This window comes from Mustela erminea, chromosome 15 (genome assembly GCF_009829155.1).
Source record: "Mustela erminea isolate mMusErm1 chromosome 15, mMusErm1.Pri, whole genome shotgun sequence".
Lineage (NCBI taxonomy): Eukaryota > Metazoa > Chordata > Mammalia > Carnivora > Mustelidae > Mustela > Mustela erminea.
Genome location: NC_045628.1, coordinates 40190747 through 40210656, shown reverse-complemented (window position 1 = coordinate 40210656; position 19910 = coordinate 40190747). Strand labels below are relative to the sequence as shown.

The window sequence follows — 19910 nt, the reverse complement described above, 5'->3', positions numbered from 1 at the left end:
ACTTTCTCCACGAATTTCCCTAGAAAACGATTGCATAGACCATTAAGGGAGTATAACTAAAACTTGAAACCTATTTTCAGAACACAGGTAGTAAGCCCCTAATGAGTCTGCCTTGATTTCTAATTAAGAGCTGTTTTATCAACATATATTTATATGACAATTAGAGTAGAAATCATCGCTTTGGATGTTGACCAAGAATTAACACACTACGATCAGGAATTCAGAACATTTATTGCAAGAGCTGAATAGTTGTAAATAACGTAGAACTGGCAAAGCAGTAACAAGGATAATTGTTTAGATATTTATTCTGTCAAAGTCATCAAACACCCCTCACAAACCGACAAAAATGTACTGCAATAAGCAATGCACCCCTACCCATTATTTTCCATTATACTGTGGAAAAACGTGAATTGCTATTTACAAAGTAATTTTATTTTTGGTAAGAACAAATTAACTATCAGATTAGCAAACCTTTTTTTTTTTAATTTTTTATTTATTTATTTTTTTTACTTTTAAACTGATGTTGAACCGTGGCATTAAGATAACTTTCACTTCTTTCAATAAAGACATTTTGTTGCATGCTATTTATTTGTTTAAATCATCTGTCATGCCTTAACAAAAACCTCCTAAGAATGTTCGAATTTGGATTTGTTTGCACGTGCAACTGAGATCTTATTAACATTAGTTGTCACTCTGCTGGTTTGACCTAAGTGACAAGATGCTGGTACCCGCCAGGCATTGACCGACTATGATAACAAACAGTTAAACAGCAATAATTAGAGATTTATCCCTTTATTTCCCCCAACTAGCCTACCTGGAGAATGTTCTGTTACATCATGAAGGCACAACACATTAAATATTTTGTGGCTATGGTCTAACACTTGTGTTACAACAACATTATCGTATATGAGGATCAACACAAACTCTGCCATTTCAACAAAGTTGTAGACACACATTTGCCCAGTTGAAACTATTTTTGAATAGTAATTTTTCTTCGATATATGCTAATTTTGATACATTAGTTTTGTATGAGTGACAAGTACAGGATATTATATTACTTTCTGAAGGCTAACACTTTCCCCTTACTCTCTCACTTAATGCTACTAATTAAGTGATTTTGCTTCGCCTACTCTGAAAACAAGGATGTCAAGAAAATAGGTTCTGAATTTCCAAGCTTTTGCAGAAGTCCTGTTTTTATATAAACTTTTCGTCTTATCTTTATTTTTTACAGAATCCTAGCATCATAAGCGGTCACAGAAGAAGCAAGATTCCAGAACCTTTTTTTAAACACAAGTATTTGAGATCCTTTGAACAATGTGTGTCAAGACAGACTACTAACGCAGAAACACCTCACTAAAAGAAACAACAAAAATAACGACAAAGAGGCAAATTAAGAAGAAGGAAGAAGCAACCATAAAACACAGAGTTATGCTACAACAGTTTTTAGGTGAACATCGTAAGTACACAAAAGTTGTTAATAATAACTTGCTTCTATTTACAAATACTTTAACACTGATTGACTTACAAGTATCCACTAACGTTGTTAACAGCACGATAGGTTTAATGCTTATCTTTTAAATTTCGCTTGAAGTATAATGTCAAGTATAGCAGTCCCAGCACAAATCAATGACAAAAAGAGCACAAATTTCTAACTGGATATGTTTGTCAGTCACTCTAATCCACGGAACTTTCTTACTCTCCAAATGCATATTCTATTGTTCATAGCAGCAGTCCAGGGTCAAAAGTAAAATTCAATTAAAAAACAACAACAACAACAAAACAAAAAACAAAACAAAAACAAAAAAATGGATATTTGCACAATGGAGTGATCTCTGGAGAGTTTAATCAATTCTAGTAAACAAGATCACATGGCTAGTAGAACTATCTTCTCTTTTATGTTGTAAAATTTTGTATCCTCCATGGTGCTAACACAAAGTTATGGATATCCCTGTTATAAAGGGGCATAGTTATAGAGATCTATTGAATACATAAAGCTCTGACACACAGGGTATTAGCATGTCTATTTAGATTAAAGTTATTAGGTCCCATATAGCTTTTTTTTTTTTTTTTTTTTTTTTTTTTAGAGTTGGTGCTCCTTCGGACTCTCAATAGTACCTCCCGCTTGCTTATAAGACTTCAGATTTGCCAGAGGAATGTCTGTCATGTGGCTGCCATTGTTGAAATGGCCTTCATTGGAGCCATACTGCTTACGGTCATTGAACTGGTTCCTGTTGCTATCTTCTTTCCAGGATCTGGTAAGGGTGTGCCCATTCACAAGCTTGTCCTTCTTGACCCATTTTTTCTGGGGTGCAAAGGTTGAGAGAGGAGATTTAGGGTGTTGATATGGACCCAAGCCAGGAGGCATCCAGCAATTATCAGAGTGACCCAAAACCAAGCACTCTTGAGTGCACATCTCTGTAGCTTCAGCTAATCCTCGGGGACCCAAAGGCCCATCTACAGAGGGCAAGAGACAGAGAGAATAAGAAAAGAAAGTGGTTAGAATTTTAATGTAAAATTGTCTCCTTAGACAAAAAGTGCATCAGTGATCTCTCATTTTCTCATGAAAAGCGTAACTTAAACAATTCAAAGAATTCAAATGCTTTCAAGAAGGAATCAAATTCCTTGCTGTGAAAATAAGAATCATCTCTTTCCTTAGGCCTTCACGTAGAGCCAGAAACAGACAAGAGTAAACAGATACATCATTTCGGATCAACCCTTTCTATGGCATATGTATTATTACTGATTTATCTTCTAATCCTCAACTTAAAAAAGCTCTTATTTATGATAAATCATGGAAAATAGAAAAATTTTACATGTGATGTTGAAAAATGTGTGAATGTACAACTCCATAAAAATAAAAAGCAAAAGTACTGCTTGAAATATTATATTAAAAGTAAGTACTCTAGGGCACCTGGGTGGCTCAGTGGGTTAAGACTCTGCCTTCAACTCAGGTCATGATCCCAGGGTCCTGGGATCAAGGTGTGCACCTGGCTCTCTGCGCAGCAGGGAGCCTGCTCCCCGCCCCCCCCCACGCCTCCATCTCTGCCTACTTGTGATCTCTCTCTCTCTCTCTCTCTGTCAAATAAATAAATAAATAAATAAAATCTTTAAAAAAATAAATGAATATAAAAATAAAATTAAATACTCTAAATGGTTACATAAAATACCATTTTTCCATATAAACACATGTTAATTTACATGAAATCATGTAATATGCAGTGAAAATAACTGCATATTTTAAAAAATCAAAAATAACTAAAAGAATATTTTAATTAATGTGTATGTTATTAAAGGAACACCTAGTCTGCTGCAAACATTCTGAAATCCAAGTAAATAAAAAGTCATTTTCATCTGAAGACAGCATTTGTCTTCTTCCAAGCTTAAACTATTTTCTATATTTCTAAGTGTATTAAATAAACCGGATTTCACTAGAAGGAAAGTTTAGCTAAAGTTGCAAATTGGATCACATGAAGTCCAATATTCAGGGGAAAAATTCATCATAGATATTTATCTATTAGTTTGTGGGGTTTTTTGTTTGCTTTTACTAGCAGGCAGTCTAGAACATGCATTTTAACCAGATTTCAAAAGTAAACTCTTTTCTGATTCTATAAAGAGGAAATTAACCTTTTACTGAAAAACAACAACCAAAATGATTTAGGAAAATTTGTTTTGCTTTATTCTTTTCCCCTTGATTAAATAGTCAAGTGATAAGTGATAGGCTGGAAATTAGGAATTGATTTTACGAATGAAGTTACCTGGATAGGCAAGACTAGAGAGTTATCAGAGTAAAAACGTAGAAGAAAGTGACGAAAACATCTGCATGACTGCCTCAACAATGATTAAAACACTTAGCTAGAAGGTGTGTCTTTGCTAAAACCCAAATTAGCACTACTGGCACTTAAGTGCACAATAATTGTGTTGTTGTTTTTTTTTTTTTTTAATATTAACATCTGTTTGGCTTACTAATACTTCAGTTATCCCTTCCATATGGAAAAATACCTTCCAAAATAGGTAAAAGTTGATGGCCAATACTCAAGACCCCAAAACACGAGCAACATCACAACAGACACCAGATGTGAAAACAACATGGCTGAAATTTACCGTTTCCTACAAGCTCAAATTTTAGTCATTTTTAAAATCTAAACTCTTCTCTTTAAAATAACTTTAAAATTCCTTCTCATTTGACCTGTATTCTCATCCCCTCAAAAGAGAAAAGTTTTATTTTATTTAAACACATGTTTGTTACTCAAAACTATTTCTCACCAATCTCCAATGATTACTACTTCCTAGTATATTTAACTTAAACTTCTCTATGGGCCTTTCTTTGCCCTCTGAATTCTGCCCACGCTTCAAAAGTTCAAACTAATTTCTTCCTTTTAGGTTCACAGAGGTGTGTTCAAGGACTCTACATCCACAATGCTAACACATTTTGCTTAAACCAAACCATGTTCCATATATTGAGACCACAAATTTAGAAGATGCTTTTTGCCTCTTCCATTTTCTTTTATTTAATTACTTATTCTTTCAAGGTCAGCTTGCTTCCTAAGTACCACTGCTAAATTCCATAACTACAACAATTCATACCTCATATGCACCTTGAAGATTTTCACAGATCTCCTCTGATGAATGACAAATGTCCTAACTGAGCTCCCTCAATTCTTGCCTTAATGATACTTTCATCTTTTGGAGGAGATTCTAAAGATACTTTCATCTTTTGGAGGAGATTCTGATTCATGAAGATCACTTTATTTTTGTTTTATCCCAAATAGATTTAAAATCCATTAATGAGGAAAAAAAATGACTTCTCAAGTCTTCTGATTCCTCATAGTGCTAAGCAATAGTGATGATCTATGAACAATGCTAATTGTTAATTAAAATTTTATGGGGTTGAAAATGTTCTGAGAAATAATTAAAAATATCCTCTGCTTAAAGGCAGACCTTAAGTAATTATAATAGAAGATGCTGATTTAACAAACATCACACCAAAAGCTTCCTCAACAACACATCTCTTTGCCTAACAATACTTTGTGACAGCTAATAAATGAATTATTTAACTTTTCTGTTAAATATATTCACTCCTTTCAAGACATCAATGGAGGTAAAGTAATCACCAGTTTGATGTATAATCTAGCTTGGGGACTAGATACCAGCCTTTCGTTTTTACTTTTCTAGAACCATTAAGTTTTTCTTGTTGTTAATACCTCCAAAGGAAAACAAATAATCGGCTACCTCAGAAATAGCAATAGAATCAGGTTTTTATTGAGTACATAAAAAAGGGAGAATATGCAAGATTATTTTTAAAATAGCTCTATCCAACATTCATTACCGTCTCATTAAATTAAGGATATTATCCAGAGATTGAGAAAGTGTGTATGTGTGTGAGTATATGTGAATCCTTAGTCCTCAGCAGTGAGGGACACATTTTAACAAAGAGCATCTTTTTTCAGAACTAGTAACATTTATTTATTCCATAAATATTTACTGAGCATGTACTATATGCTGACACTGTGACAGGCACCAAGAATACATCAGTGAACAAAATCAATGTCAACCCTGTCCTCATAGAGTTTTCAGGTTATCTTGGGAAACAATTATTTTAAAAGCAGTGAACAAAGAAGAGAGCAAAAGTTTTCCTTAGGAATGAAAGGTGTCATTACCAGTTACCTGATTTAAGAAGGTTTGTCTCTTTACAAGGTGAAAGATGGACTTTGTTCCCTGTCATGTCATTTCTATCTTTTTCTGAAAGTTCCTCTTACAGATAATTGACAATTGAAGGCATCACAGTCAAAATTTATGTGTACTATACAAAAATCTTTTACTTGAAATAAAATTAGTTTCTTTCCATTAAACAATATTAATCACTCTCTGAGAATTGTACTTAATGATTTATATTTATGAATAAATTTGAAAGCCTTTGATAAAATATATAAGTAAATTTACAGACATTTTGTATGTTTTTAGGTAAGTCTTTCAGGCTGTATAAGATTTAAAGATCCACCACAATGTGGTAGACAACACAACACTGGGATGAAAGCCCAAAGTTTTTGTTACAGCTCTGAAGGAGAAAATGCCTCTGGGCAGGGGCCACACAGAGAACTGCAACAAAGAATAAGTTAAAAAGAAACCAATTTCAGGGGGCAGTTTATGCATGGCAAATAGGGTGGGATGTTTTCTGGGCTCTCCATGGATTGACTAATAGTTGAATAATTCCTGAAAATCTAGGGCATATGGGGCTGTCCCCAGTTATTTGGTACCTAAGAGCTGTGGCACTTAGGGAGGTTGCATAATGATCTAGGACCCTAAGAGCTCTCGAAGGGGAGTAGTGTGTGGTCTGGGTTTATTCAAGAAGGGGAATTCTAGCCAGGGCCTCAGAACTGAATCAAGACTGCATTAAAGAAAAAAAAAAAAAAACCCTATATTAAAAACCTATATTAAAGTATATTATACCAGTGTCCTTATACGCTTGAGCTGCACTATGGGAAAATATACTTTGCTTTATGCTTTGCTAAGTTTTTATTTTGGGATATGACATTAAATAGGGAAATGTTTTCTTTTTTTTTATTTGGCCCTTTATATAATCACCGGCAGTTGCCCTGATATTAAAAAACAAACAAACAAAAAAAACCCCAACAACAACAACAAAAAAACCCATGGGTTTTATTTTGGGAATTAACAATGCTTCCAAGTTGTCATGAATGGGTAAAAAGGAAAAAAAAAAAAACAACAACAAAAAACAAAAAAACAAAACCCACTTTTTAAATTAAAAAGTCCCGACAGTCCCCGCTCTTTAGAAGTTTATAATCGGAAGCATGTTGAACATGGAAGAGTTTCCAATTCATTTCTTTTATTTTTAGAAACAGTGACTGAGTTGTTTTATACTTTTTGAAAGGAGAAAAACATTCTTTCTAAAGCACTGATATGGATAACTGTCACTTTCTAAAATATAATTAAAAATAACCATTCATGGGGCCCCTGCGTGGCTCAGTGGGTTAAAACCTCTGCCTTCGGCTCAGGTCCTGGGATCAAGCCCCGCATCAGGCTCTCTGCTCTGCAGGGAGCCTGCTTCCTCCTTTCTCAGCCTGCCTTTCTGCCTACTTGTGATCTCTGTCTGTCAAATAAATAAATAAAATCTTAAAAAAAAAAAAAAAACATTCATTCTCCATCAAATACAGGGCACTTGAAATATCAGGAAAGTTTTGATAATATTGCAGAAAGTATATACATTAAAATATTGCTCTTTATCTTTGACCATGATTATTTTTAATGCTATCACTATAAGTAATTATTTTAATTGATGATTAATTATAGTTATTTTCCATTCATAAGCTCCCTCAGAAAGAGTTTACTGAATATCTGTCATATGCCACATATATCAGATACTGTGCTGGATTCTTAATAAATGTCTGAAGATTTTTTACATGTGTGCATCCACAAGCGTTTTCCCTGTTTCTCCAATTATTTATTTACTTTCTTGTCCTGCTTGTGCAACATCACACAGTATCTACTTAGAACCCAGGTCAGGAATCCAAACTTCTTACCAATACTTTTAACAGTTTCAGCATTATGCAATTGGTTTCCCTTCTCTTCAAAAATAATTACAATCTACCATCATGGTTTTTCTAACACTGAAGCTTTTATTGATTTTTCTTAAAAGCCTAAATTATTTGTTCCCTTTCAAAATCTGCAATCTATGAGCTTGGTTATCATTCCAGGTTTCTGAATGTATAAAGACACAAGGGTTGGTAAAACTATACAAGCCATCTGTCTCTGCATTTAAATGTTGAAAGCAAATACAGAAGCACATAACTGAAAGCTTGAAAGTTGTTTCAGTTAATATTTATATCAGGTGTCAGTGTATTTCCCTCTCCACATTTGTACAGCTCACCTTCTCACTCAAAACCCAACAAAACACTTTTTCTGTGGTTAGGCATCAACAGCTGTCAGAGAGCTGCTTGAATTGCTGACTTTTAAAAATGTGAGTTTACAATGTGAAACTATCCAAATTAATGGATCTCCAGCAATCCCTGAATGGTAGGATAGTTGAATGGGTTTTGATCTCATTTTGTTATACCCAGAAGCAGAACTGTTTCTTCACTGATGACCTTACTGCTATAATTAACAAGTACCTTATGGCCTGTCCTCCACATAATTTTCAACCTGGTGACTTTAAAACCTTTTAATTCCAAAGCTTGAAACTAATTAAAAAAAAAAAAAAAAAAAACATGAGATCTTCCAATTTCCGGTTAGGTTTCATACTGTATGAAGATTTGGCCTTTTATGTGAATGAATTTTCTTTAGAATTTTTACTGTTAGGTAAAATAAGATTAAACAGACTGCCAGAGTTGAATTGCAAAAGAGATAAGTCATTTTTATATCATTTGGGATCAAACTCATCCCTTCTCACTCAATTTTTCATTTTGCTCTATTTTTATTATAGGAAAATACCTCTTCCTTGCAGAATGCACCTGATTCTCATGTTATAATGGCATTTTTGTGATAAGAACATATCACCATTTTTATGCAAAACATTTGTTCTTAAGTTCTAATTTTGCTGATTTCCCAAGTTTTACAGTAGCAGGAATGGAATATGCAGAGTCATGCATCCCTAAACACCTTGGAGTGAAGGATACAGCCACAGATATGGATTTGCTGAAGCAGTTTCCCAGATCTCTAGGTACAACGATGAAACTTCTTCACTTTTTCTAAAGAAATTTCCATTTCATGTAGGCTTTTATCCTATAACGTTACTTCACACTTGCTGTTATTAATATACTGAGAAAAACCTTACTTTTCATACTTATTTCTTGCCTAAATCAATTTCCCTATAATAAAATTTCAGGGAAACAAATATTTTCACTCACTACATTTGAAGTTAATTTTAGCATCTCTAAGAAACCAATCCAAAAATATTAGTATTTTTACTAGCTCATTTTCACCATCATTTTTAGCTTATTTCTGTGTTTTCTTTAACTTTTTTTTTGTTTTTCCCCTTATCTTTCTTTCTTTTTTCTTTTTTGTTTTTCCTTTTTTTTTTTTTTTATTTTTTTTTGTGGCAAGCTGTAACAGTGGAACAATTTCCTATCATTGTTGTGGATCACCTCGAATGGAAAGCCAAAGCTAAATGCTTATGTAAATACAGAGGGCCCTGAAAAAAAGTCCAATAAAGTCATTTGCTAGGTACCCCTCCTAACTACTATTCCATCATCACTGTCTTTATTGAACAGTTGCTGTTAAAAATCAAATCAGTTAATTTCCTTCCAATCTAAATATGGGAAAAATTAATTTCAAATATGAGAAGTTGGCATGAAAAACAGAGGAAGTTGTTGAGCATTGCCCACATTCCCTTTTGATACATCATTCTACTTCAGTTCCCATTACACGATGCCAAATCAAAACTTTTAAATCAATGTCACATGGGAATAAATATCAGCTATTACTCTGCTCTTGCATAGAAAAATAATCAAAAGCTATAATAAATTCCATGGCCATGAACTGAGATTGGTATATGATGTAATACGGCACAGTTATGTTGACGGTCTAAATCCAAAAATAGATCTGGCATATTTGAGTATACTTATGGGAAAAATATTTTTCGTTCATTTACTCAACAGGTTTTGTTTGATCTCAAACAAAACAAAACAAAACAAAAAACCTGTTTTAGTTTCAAGAGATTGCTGCATAGAACATCAAAAATCAGAACCAGTCTAGAAATGTCAGATCACATGGTCATCATCGATAGCCAGGGCAAACAGAAACATATTTGAAACACAATAAAACAATGAATTAATATGGACTTTGTGAAAGTAATTTTAGATTCCTAAGAGATTTCAGCTACCAGTTTCTCATCTATAAATTGAGAGTAAAAGACTAGATTTTGATGAATGACCTCTACCGTTTTCTTATTCCCTTATCAAATTCCATTGTGGTTTGCCATAGATAATCAAACTTTTCAGTGTTATATTCGTTTTAGTAATGAGAAGCTCCAGACAGAACAAAGAAATTATATATCAATTCTTCCTATCGACTACTGTATTATTTAGGTCACATTTAGGTCTTTGAATGTAAAACTATATTTAGAACAAGTATTTAGATTTCTAAATCTAAGTAAAAACCTAATGATTTTGGCAGAGTTTTTAGCTTATAGCTCAGATTTAAACCCTACATTGTGACTCCCCCTACAAGTCACCTTGAGAAGCAAATGCAAAAACCCACACCAGCAGGATTTGACAAAACCTTTGGTTAGCAAGTAAACAAGGATTAAATGTTTTACACATTCCTCATACAGATTTTTTTCCTTGGTCACAGATGAAAAGTCAACATTTGCAGATGGAGACAGTCCAAATACAATAACACATGGCCAGTCCAAGCAGCAGATTCTCTGCGGGAGAGGATATTGCTATTTGGACAAACGTTATAGCTCACAAAGAATGGAGAGCACTTCCTTAAAAATCTTTAGCTTTCTTCTGCATGGCATAAATATCTGCTGCTTTTTTCTCACCTGCAAAAGCTAACTGTTGCAAAGAAAATTATCTTTGATAATTTTTTCTTAGCCATTATCAGTCTTTGATGTTGCAATCAGTTGAACGGGAAAGGTCTATGGTTATAGATTCTTTAAATTAATGACCAAATTTTGACCAAATTGTATGATGTGAAACACCTTATTTACATCATTGCAGATCACATTTACTTTCTTTTATAGTTTACCACTTCTTTTGATTATATTTAATAACTTTCAAGTCTCATTCACATACTGATATTTAGCTGAATTATTCTCCATTACTTGCAAATTGCATTGTTTCTCAAAAAAAATGTAGTAAATCTTATTTGATGGGCAACACATTTTAAGGAGCCAATCTAAGGTGTTAAGAAATAAAGTAAGTTTTTACAGATTAATTTTAGGCTGAGCTCCAAATTAAAAACAAAGAAACAAGCTATGTAATCTTCTGCCCCCTTAAAAAAAAAATCCTCAGTTGCTTATCTAAAACTAGGTCAGTAGTACACAATATTGTGAAGTAATCTGCCTTTACACAATCTCCACTGGTTCCCATATTGCAGAATGGGGAAGGGAAACAAACTGGTGAGCTTAACTTTCATTTGCACAGTGGACTCTGATGATCTTCACCTGGGACGCTTGTAACTGCAGCCTTGTTCCTCCCTAGTCTGAGCTACAGATTCTTCTCCCAGTCTTCAGAGGGCATAGAGACTTGTCCCAATTTATTTTAAGCATTCTGGGTCCTCAGTTCCCTCACTGCTAACAATCTCACAAACCCCACTGCTGCTCACGTTCAAGGACTTGACTTTGAGATTCGAGGACATTGAGGACTTATCCTCTTCCGTTATGTGCTGTCCCTGTGGTTCAAACAACTAAAGCTCTCAAACTTTCACATGTATCAGAGTTAGTTGGAGGGCTTTTTAGTGCATATATACGCTTGACCCCAACCAGGAATGTTGATTCTGTAGGCTTGAGGTGAAACCCCCAAATTTTCAAATTTAACAAGTTCCTTGGTGCTGTCACTTTTTTCCTGATTTCTCCAGTCCATCACTAGCCTCACTGTTTCTGTTTCTTTTTCCAGACTTCTAACAGTTGGACTGCCCAGTGCTCCTTTTCTCGATTCATTCCAGGTGAGCTCACATGATGGTGGGGTCTCGCATGTCGTATATTTATATATATTTATATTTCCAGTCCCAGTTTGTTCTCCTGGGGCCACATCAGCATATCTGATCATCAGCTCCTCGACATCATTTCAATTTCTAACTGGGCGTTCCAAGTAACATAATTCTGGCTACTTATCCTTTCTCCAAACCTGCTACTCTGTCTACATTTGCCATTCTTATATAAGGCACACTGCTTGCTCAATTCAGACAAAAAGAAAAAGAAAGGAATAAGCCTTGACACCTGTTAGGCAGAAACCTAAAATGCCTCTCCTTTCAATATTCTCTCAACTATCCCTGGGGCCATGAATATGATGAGATATCATACAAGTGATTGTGTTACATTATATAGTTACTATGGACTGAAGGTTTCTGTCCTCCCCAAATTCATATGCTGAAACCCTATCACCCAGTGTGGTGGTATTTGGATATTTGGGATTAGATGACATTTAAATGAGTCATGAAAACCTCAATAATGGGATAAAGAAGAATCCAAAAAGCATGTTCCTTCAATCGCACTTCCCTTTTCCCTCTCCGCTACCTCTACCCCCCCTTCCCTTCCTCCTCCCCACTTCTCAGTCCAGTGAGGATATAGCAAGAAGATGGCTGTCTATAAACCAGGAAGAGGGATCTCACCACACACAAATTTTGCCTGCATCTTGATCTTGGACCTCCCAGCCTCCAGAACTATGAAAAATAAATGTTTATTGTTTAAGACACTCAGACTATGGGATTCTGGTACAGCAGCCCAAAGGGATGAAGACAATGGCAAAAGGGACACTGCAGACACAATAAAGTCCTTTATTTACAAATGAGGTTGATGCTTAGTTAAATAAAAGAGAGATTATCCAGTAGGCCTAATATCATGATGTGAGCTCTTGAAAAGCAGGGAGTTTTCTCCAGTAGGAGGCAGAAGGAAGCTCATATTCAAAACACGGTATGATTCCATGTGCCATGGGTGGCTTTCAAAATAGAAAAGAACACACAGAAAAGATCTGAGAGCAGCCTCTAGTGGCAGAGAACAGCTCCAACTGGGCAGTCAACTGGGTAGCCATTAGGACAACAAGGAACTCAGTCCCACAACCATAAGGAACAGGATTCTGCTAATATTCAAAGTTAACTAAAAAATGGATTCTTCCTTAAAACCTCCAGAGAATAATTCAGTCCAGCTGTTACCCTGAGTTCACCTTTGTGAGACCCTAAGCATGTTGAGTCCACTTGGACTCTTGGGATAATAAATAGATGGAAGCTGAGAGAATATATTTGTAATGCTGTACCCAGCTAAACTGTGTAATTGGTGACTCAGCAACAGAAAACTAATTTAACATCTGTCATTTACTCAAGACACACAGCCAAAGTTCTTTAGTCTGCCTACTTCCCTGAAAACCCACCAGCTCAAGCTACTGTTACTTCCTAACAGGACTCCCCTCTTCCACTTTTATAAAGCTGGAGCCCCAATGTGGGGCTTGACATCATAACCCCAAGATCAAGAGTTTCATGCTCTACTGACTGAGTCTTCCTCCACTCTTCTGACATTCTGATGTCTAACTAGAGGCATCTATCTACCCATTTCAATCAATTGATAAATAAGGATATAGATGACCCTTGGACAATGAGGAGGTTCAGAGCACTGACCCCCATGCTGTTGAAAATCTGCATACTTTTGATTCCCCGCAAATTTAACTACTAATAGCTTACTGTCGACCATAGTCTTACTAATAACATAAACAGTCGATGAAGACACATTTTGTATGTTGTAGGTATTATATATTATGTTCTTATAATACAGTAAGCTAGATAAAAGAAAATATTAAGAAAAGCATAAAGAAGATACACTTGTAGTACTGTACTATATTCATAAAAAAATAAAATAAAATTCATGTCTAAGGGGCCCATGCAGTTCAAACCCATGTTGTTCAAGACTCAACTGGTGTTACAAGTATGTAACTAATGCACTTATATTTGTTTCCTATTACTGCTGTAACAAATTTTCACAAACTTAGTGGCTTAAAACAACATAAATTTATTCTCTTACAGTTCTGGAGGTCAAAAGTCTGAAATCAATTTCATGAAACTAAAGTCAGCATGTCAACGGTACTGCTTCTTTCTGGAAACTGTGGGGGGAGATTCCATTCCCTTTCCTTCTTTTAGCTTTTGGTGGCCATCAACATTCCTTGACTTGCAAGTACTTCCTCCATTTACAAAGCACATCTATCTCCCCTGCTTTTATCATAGCCTTCCTCAAACTTCTGAATCCTTCTTATAAAGACCATTATGATTACATAATGCCTAGGTGGCTAATCCAGGATAATCTTCTCATCTCAAAATCTGAAATTTAATCACAACTGCGAAGTCCCTTTTGCCATGGAAGATAACATTGTCACATGGTCTAGGGACTAGGATGTGAATCTATTTGGGGGCTGCTCAGTCTAACATAATATTTAGGGCAGAATGCATCACTCCTTTGCCTCCCATCACATCAGAGTAATAGACATGCTCTTTTCTATGGTCCAAAAAGTTTCACATGATCTGGCTTCTGTCTCACTCTCTGAACTCCTATCTCCCACCTGCTCTCCGCAACCCCACCTTACTCTGCTCCACTGACTTTCTTGCTGTGCCTCAAATACACCAAGGTTGATGGGGTCCTCAGATTTGCTATTATTTCTGTCTGGGCTGTCTTTTCATTGGCCTTAAAGAAACTCACTCACTGCATTTAGAGGTTTCCTCAAATTCAATCATAGAGGCATTTACTGAGCACTTTATAAAAACAAAATATCTGCTACCCAGTCACTCTATTTCCTTACCCAGCTGATTTTTTCTTGACAGCTCTCATTGTTACCTGCCACAATATATTTATCTGTTAATGATCTAGCTCTCACAGTAGAATGTAAGCACCACAAAGCCAGGTAGTTTGTTTTTTGATAACTGCATGTGTTACCAGGGACTGGGACATTGTAGATAATTACTGGAGATGTTTCAAAACAAATGAATAAATGAAGTTTGTTCTGAGCCCTCAGATCAGTGAGCTTACATAAAAACTGTACACAAAACATTATGTCACAAGTAATTTACATTGAGAAAATTGTAATCAAATAGTTTTTACCTGTACATAAGAAACTTTGCTAAGAGTTCCCAGCATAAAACTTCACTAGGATAATACTTGGAATATCTAGATGGAATTAATTAATGCAAAACAGCTGCATTTAAAAGCACTTACACACTACCCTACTTTGGAGATGAAGCAAGTGGAATGTCCCAAAATGAAACATAATTAGGTCGCTTCCTATGTCTTATCAAACTACTTGATCATGCCAGAAAGTTTATAACTCCTTTAACCATCAGAGATCTTTAGATGTCCTCCAAAGTCCAGATTCACAGGATCCATGACAAAATAATTCTTTAAAGCCTGAAGACACCAAAGTAATTGTTAGCCATTATTGTAAAGCAGAACCTAATGAGATGCAGATAATTGTATAAGATTTAGCTCTTCAGTACAGGAATGTTCAGGTAAGTGGGAAGACATTTAAAAAAATGAAGTTGATTAGGGAATGTATTGAAAACTTAAATGTAGTTTAGACTCTATAAATACACAGGCTTAAAACTCGAAGGGGTGAAATTATTTTTCATGAATTTTAGGGGAACAGGTGATTTTAAAAGAAGCTGATATGTCACATTAGAGTACACATAGAATATCACGGTAAACTCACTGCTTAAATTCAGTTGAACATAAAGAAAACTACTTGAAAAAATGAGAAGTTTAACGTTATATTTTGAAAGAATCTCCTAAGGGAACTGTTGAAAATGGCATTACTTCATTATTGAAAATGGCCTGTATAATAGACTATTGTGGAGAGAAATCTTGCCCTCTCAGGGTAATGCATAGAATTACCCATTCCAATCTAAAATGTATCTTTATCTCTGAATGCACCTTGCAAATCCAGAGAAATTACTTCATTAATATCGGTCTTTGAAAGATAAATTTCTCTCTTAAAATAATAAGTGTTACATGGGAATTTTATAACATCTATACAAATTCAGCTGAGATTTCCTGCATTATTTTCTGCTCTGCCTATTGCCAATTGGAGACCATAGTTTTCCGATACTAGAAAACATCTCTTTAATAATTCGATGTTATTGGTAGTTGACCGTAACTCCCAACTATTCGACAGACACAATGTGGCCATACTTACCACCAAAAACTTTTTGTCATTATGATTTTATGAGATGTAAATCATCACCCTTTTTCTGATAAAGAAATAAACTTCATTGCAACATCAATGTACTTTGCCATCTAAACAAAAATATTTACAAATTTCTCAAGATTAAGCTTATATTTACATGCAAGATTTTAGGCAAACTAGCATTATTCTCAGGATAGAGTTTCAGAGTGAAGCAGGAAAACAAAAGAGGGGATAGGGCTGCCATTAATTCTGTATCCAGGAGAAAAAAATCTTGGTAAGCAAAATTTGACCTTCTATTCTGAGGGGTCTTCTTTTTTCTTCCTCTGGGTTATTTCAATAATTTCTTTGGAGGTGTTATGGCTAATCACGTCTGTTTCCTATATAGGTCTTCTGTCCCTCTGCAATGAAATTATGCAATGAAATGTTTTATTATCTTCCAATATGTCTTTCCAAAATGACCCATCTCTTGGCATAATTGGTGGTTGGTTACTCTGACCAACTCATTAGTCTGATAATGTTATTGACTAAAATGCTAAGTGTTATCTTTTGGAAGAATATCTACACCTCAATAAGATCCATTGAAAGCCATTTTAATTCATACAAGTGAAGGCTTGAGGCATGGTGGCAGATGAATTGGGATTTTGAGATAGAGAAGGCTTTGAGGCATCCCTCAAATCTCAAGGTGAAAATATGCCTCTCCACAAGCTCGTGTAGCTAGCATATCTTTCAATGTCCTGGCATGGAAGAGAGGGCACTCAAAAGGATTAATGAGGAGTTTAATGAAGGAACTCTTCATGGAGTGTGGGCTGGAGAGAGTGCACTAATAAAAACAAGGGAGGGATGCAAGGACCTGGAAAAGTATGAATTTTTTTTTAAAGATTTTATTTATTTATTTGACAGAGAACACAAGTAGGCAGAGAGGCAGGCAGAGAGAGAGAAAGAGGAGGAAACAGGCTCCCCGCTGAACAGAGAGCGCAATGCAGGGCTCAATCCCATGACCCTGAGACCATGACCCGTGTCAAAGGCAGAACCTTTAACCCATGAGGCCACCCAGGTGCCCCGAAAAGTATGAAATTATTACCACTCCCATATCTAAAGGGGTAAGGAACAGGGAGGGTGGGACAGGCTTGAAATCTAGAAAGAACTACGGAAGATTTGGAAGAATACACTCGGGAGTGTATTCTTCCAAATAGTGAACCAAAGAGTGAACAGACAAGACAAATTATGATATAAAAGATAAGAGCAAGTGTGGGAACGTCTTTGTTTCTGTTTTGTTGTTGTTGTTGTTGTTCGTTTGTTTGTTTGTTTGTTTTTGCTTTTGTAAATCACTAGACACAAAGCCAATAAATATCCAGTCACAAAGGCCTGACTGGTCTAAAGCCAGTTTCAAAATCCTTTACGGTCATCTACCACAAATCCAAGAGTGACCAGTTCACAACAATGCTTCCTATTAACTATACATGTTATATAAGCCAATTATAAGGATAACAACTCAGAATAAATATTTAAAAAAAATTTAGAGTAGCCATGTGAATTATTAAAAAGAGAGCCAGTAAGGATGAACGAAATACACCATTTCTTCTTAATATTTTAGTAAAAACTCTTGAAATGCTGCATTTCATATACTCACCAAAAATCACACTCTTTGTATATGTAGATACAAAAATAACTAACCTAGTATACAGTCACTGAGAATAAAAATTATTGTAAATTCATAAGTCATAATTTCTGTGCCTTTCTGACTATATGCAGGAAAATAAAGTTAAAGCACTTGATTCTTGTTTCGAGTTCTTGAGTTGGCCTCTGTGCCTCAGTCTACCACATCAATAAAATCACGAGACAGCTGGCCCTTGCCAAACATTATCAATACTGCTTAGGATGTCAGTTAGTTTCTCTCTAATAGAAGTGACCTGCACAGTGAACCTTTACTTTTTAATCTAGATGACAGTCAAAGGTCCTGAGATCTGTGAACCTTTGGCAAGATTTATAAAGTTAAGTTGTCATCTAGAACAATTGGTATGGCTTTGGTTCAAAATCAATCACTATGAGTATTCTGGGTCTGGCTGAAATCCCCCAAAATGTTCTCTCTGTCAGCATGGAATGTAAATAGAACAATGAAAGCATATTTTGCCACCATGCTAAAACTAATAAATTGCTGGGAGATGCTACTCGGGGAATATATCTATCCATCTATTCATCCATCACGTTGAGATCTTCAAGTTACCAAACTGACAGTAGCATTAATGTCGCTAATATAACTAGACTACGTGGGTCTTAATTATATTCGCCAAGCTTCATTTTGCTAAGGGATGACACAGATGAGGGAAGATAAAATGGTGTTACTGGATTAAATAGACTATTGAAGATTACATATTGCTTCAGCTTCCTCCCTTTAAGCAACACAACAGGCACAAATTTCTTTCTCTTTCAGAGTGTTTCTCACTGACCCAAACGCATTGCTTCTTGGTAATTACTCTTACAGCCACCAAAATGTATTTCCTCTCAGGGAATATGCTACAAAAACCTTATGCAGAGCTAAAGAAGTATCCTTTATGTTTCTAAATGCCTAATTGGGCTCCAGAAACAAACTATGAATATATACTAATGGTGACAATCTGTCCTTCAAATTCTTTGACATAAAGTTGGAGAAAGCCAAAGTCATGAACCAGGATACATACCAAAGATCTTCCTCAAATGCGGGATGTTAATCTGTCATGAGAATTTTTTTTTCTGTGCAATAAAATAAAGATTCAAAGGCTTTTTAAAAATAGGCTTGTTTGCAGGGGATGAGGAGTTGATACTAATTAATTCTACAAAGAGAACTAGAAATGACAACTATAAACCATATTTTCCTTACATAAAAATTCACCCCGAAAGTTGGTATCCAGGTGAATGAGTAGGGATGAAGGTCACGGTGACACTGAAGACTTAATTTGTATTTATATTAATAATTTTTTGGTTAATGACCATCACTATTATTTTAGGAGCTAATGCTGTTTGAAAGTGTGTTACTTGGTTGTCTGCCTACCCCAAAGCCCTTTGGATCCCTAAGATGGTCAGGTCAATACATGAAATTCAAAGCTGTTTTCGTTTGTTTAATTAAAATGATCATTAAAAGTGAACAGATTGTGTTTGTAAACATATACAGCTTTTAAAAAAAACTTACTCTTTCCAATTACTACATGACAAGATAAGCAATCTCTATGAGTTTTTTCTGAATTCCTGTAAGACTTGAAATTACTATTTATTGTTTTCTCCTTCTGAGCTACTCTTCACCATATCTCACTGTAGTCCACCTTTATTCTTTCCTGTGATTCTTTGTTTTTTTCACTGCCTCAACACCTGTGTCTTTAGTACCTAGCTACAGTGCCAGTGGACTAGAGCTATCCAGGCCAGTGATGTTACACCAACTATTATTAAGTCTAAATTACTAGTGAGACTGACAAAATGCCCAAATTATATTAACAGGCCAATTGTGTGACTGTTATTGTTATTTGGAATTGCTGCTAAATTGGTGTCACATTATTTTTGCTGTGTTTTTTTTTTTTTTTCTGAAGGATATGCTGATTTGTTGTTGTTGTTGTTGTTGTTGTTGTTGTTTGTTTCTTTCTTTCTGTAAGAATACAATCCTGGATCACAGTATTTGAGTACCTAACAAAATGTACCAAATGAATGGAGAGAAGCCAAGCCATTCCATTCTCTCTAGTTATCTCAGTGACAGATGTATATTAACCTATGATCATTTTGGCTGAGACAATCAGAATCGATTGTGAAAATGGCCACAACTCAGTTTGTGACATTAGATACTGCTTAAGTGTTCAAAGGCATGAATCAAAAATCTGACACAGTTAAGTTTAACTTGAGTGGCAGCACTTAGTGAGCTGTAGGGACTGGGAAAAAGGGCTAGATTTGAGGTGAGCTGGCAATCTATCCCTGTTTATGATTTACCACCATTTACTGACACATCTTTTTTTGAACCATCTGCTGCCTTCATATCATTAGAGAACAAGGCATAGGCCACATTTCCTGTTTATTTAACAGCATACTTGTTAGTGACTGCATGCATACCATCCTTAT

General features: G+C 35.3%; 1 protein-coding gene across 4 annotated transcripts in view; it reads right to left on the bottom strand.

Annotated features, from left to right (window-relative positions):
- Window positions 1-214: 214 nt before the first annotated feature.
- The window catches only part of PCDH9 (protocadherin 9), an 896718-nt gene continuing 877022 nt past the window's right edge, over window positions 215-19910 (bottom strand). For all 4 annotated transcript variants that reach the window (XM_032315264.1, XM_032315266.1, XM_032315265.1 and 1 more), the window contains one exon: window positions 215-2454. In XM_032315264.1, the coding sequence (XP_032171155.1) occupies window positions 2081-2454 (374 nt within the window). In that variant the 3' untranslated portion in view covers window positions 215-2080. The remainder of the gene's footprint in view (window positions 2455-19910) is intronic.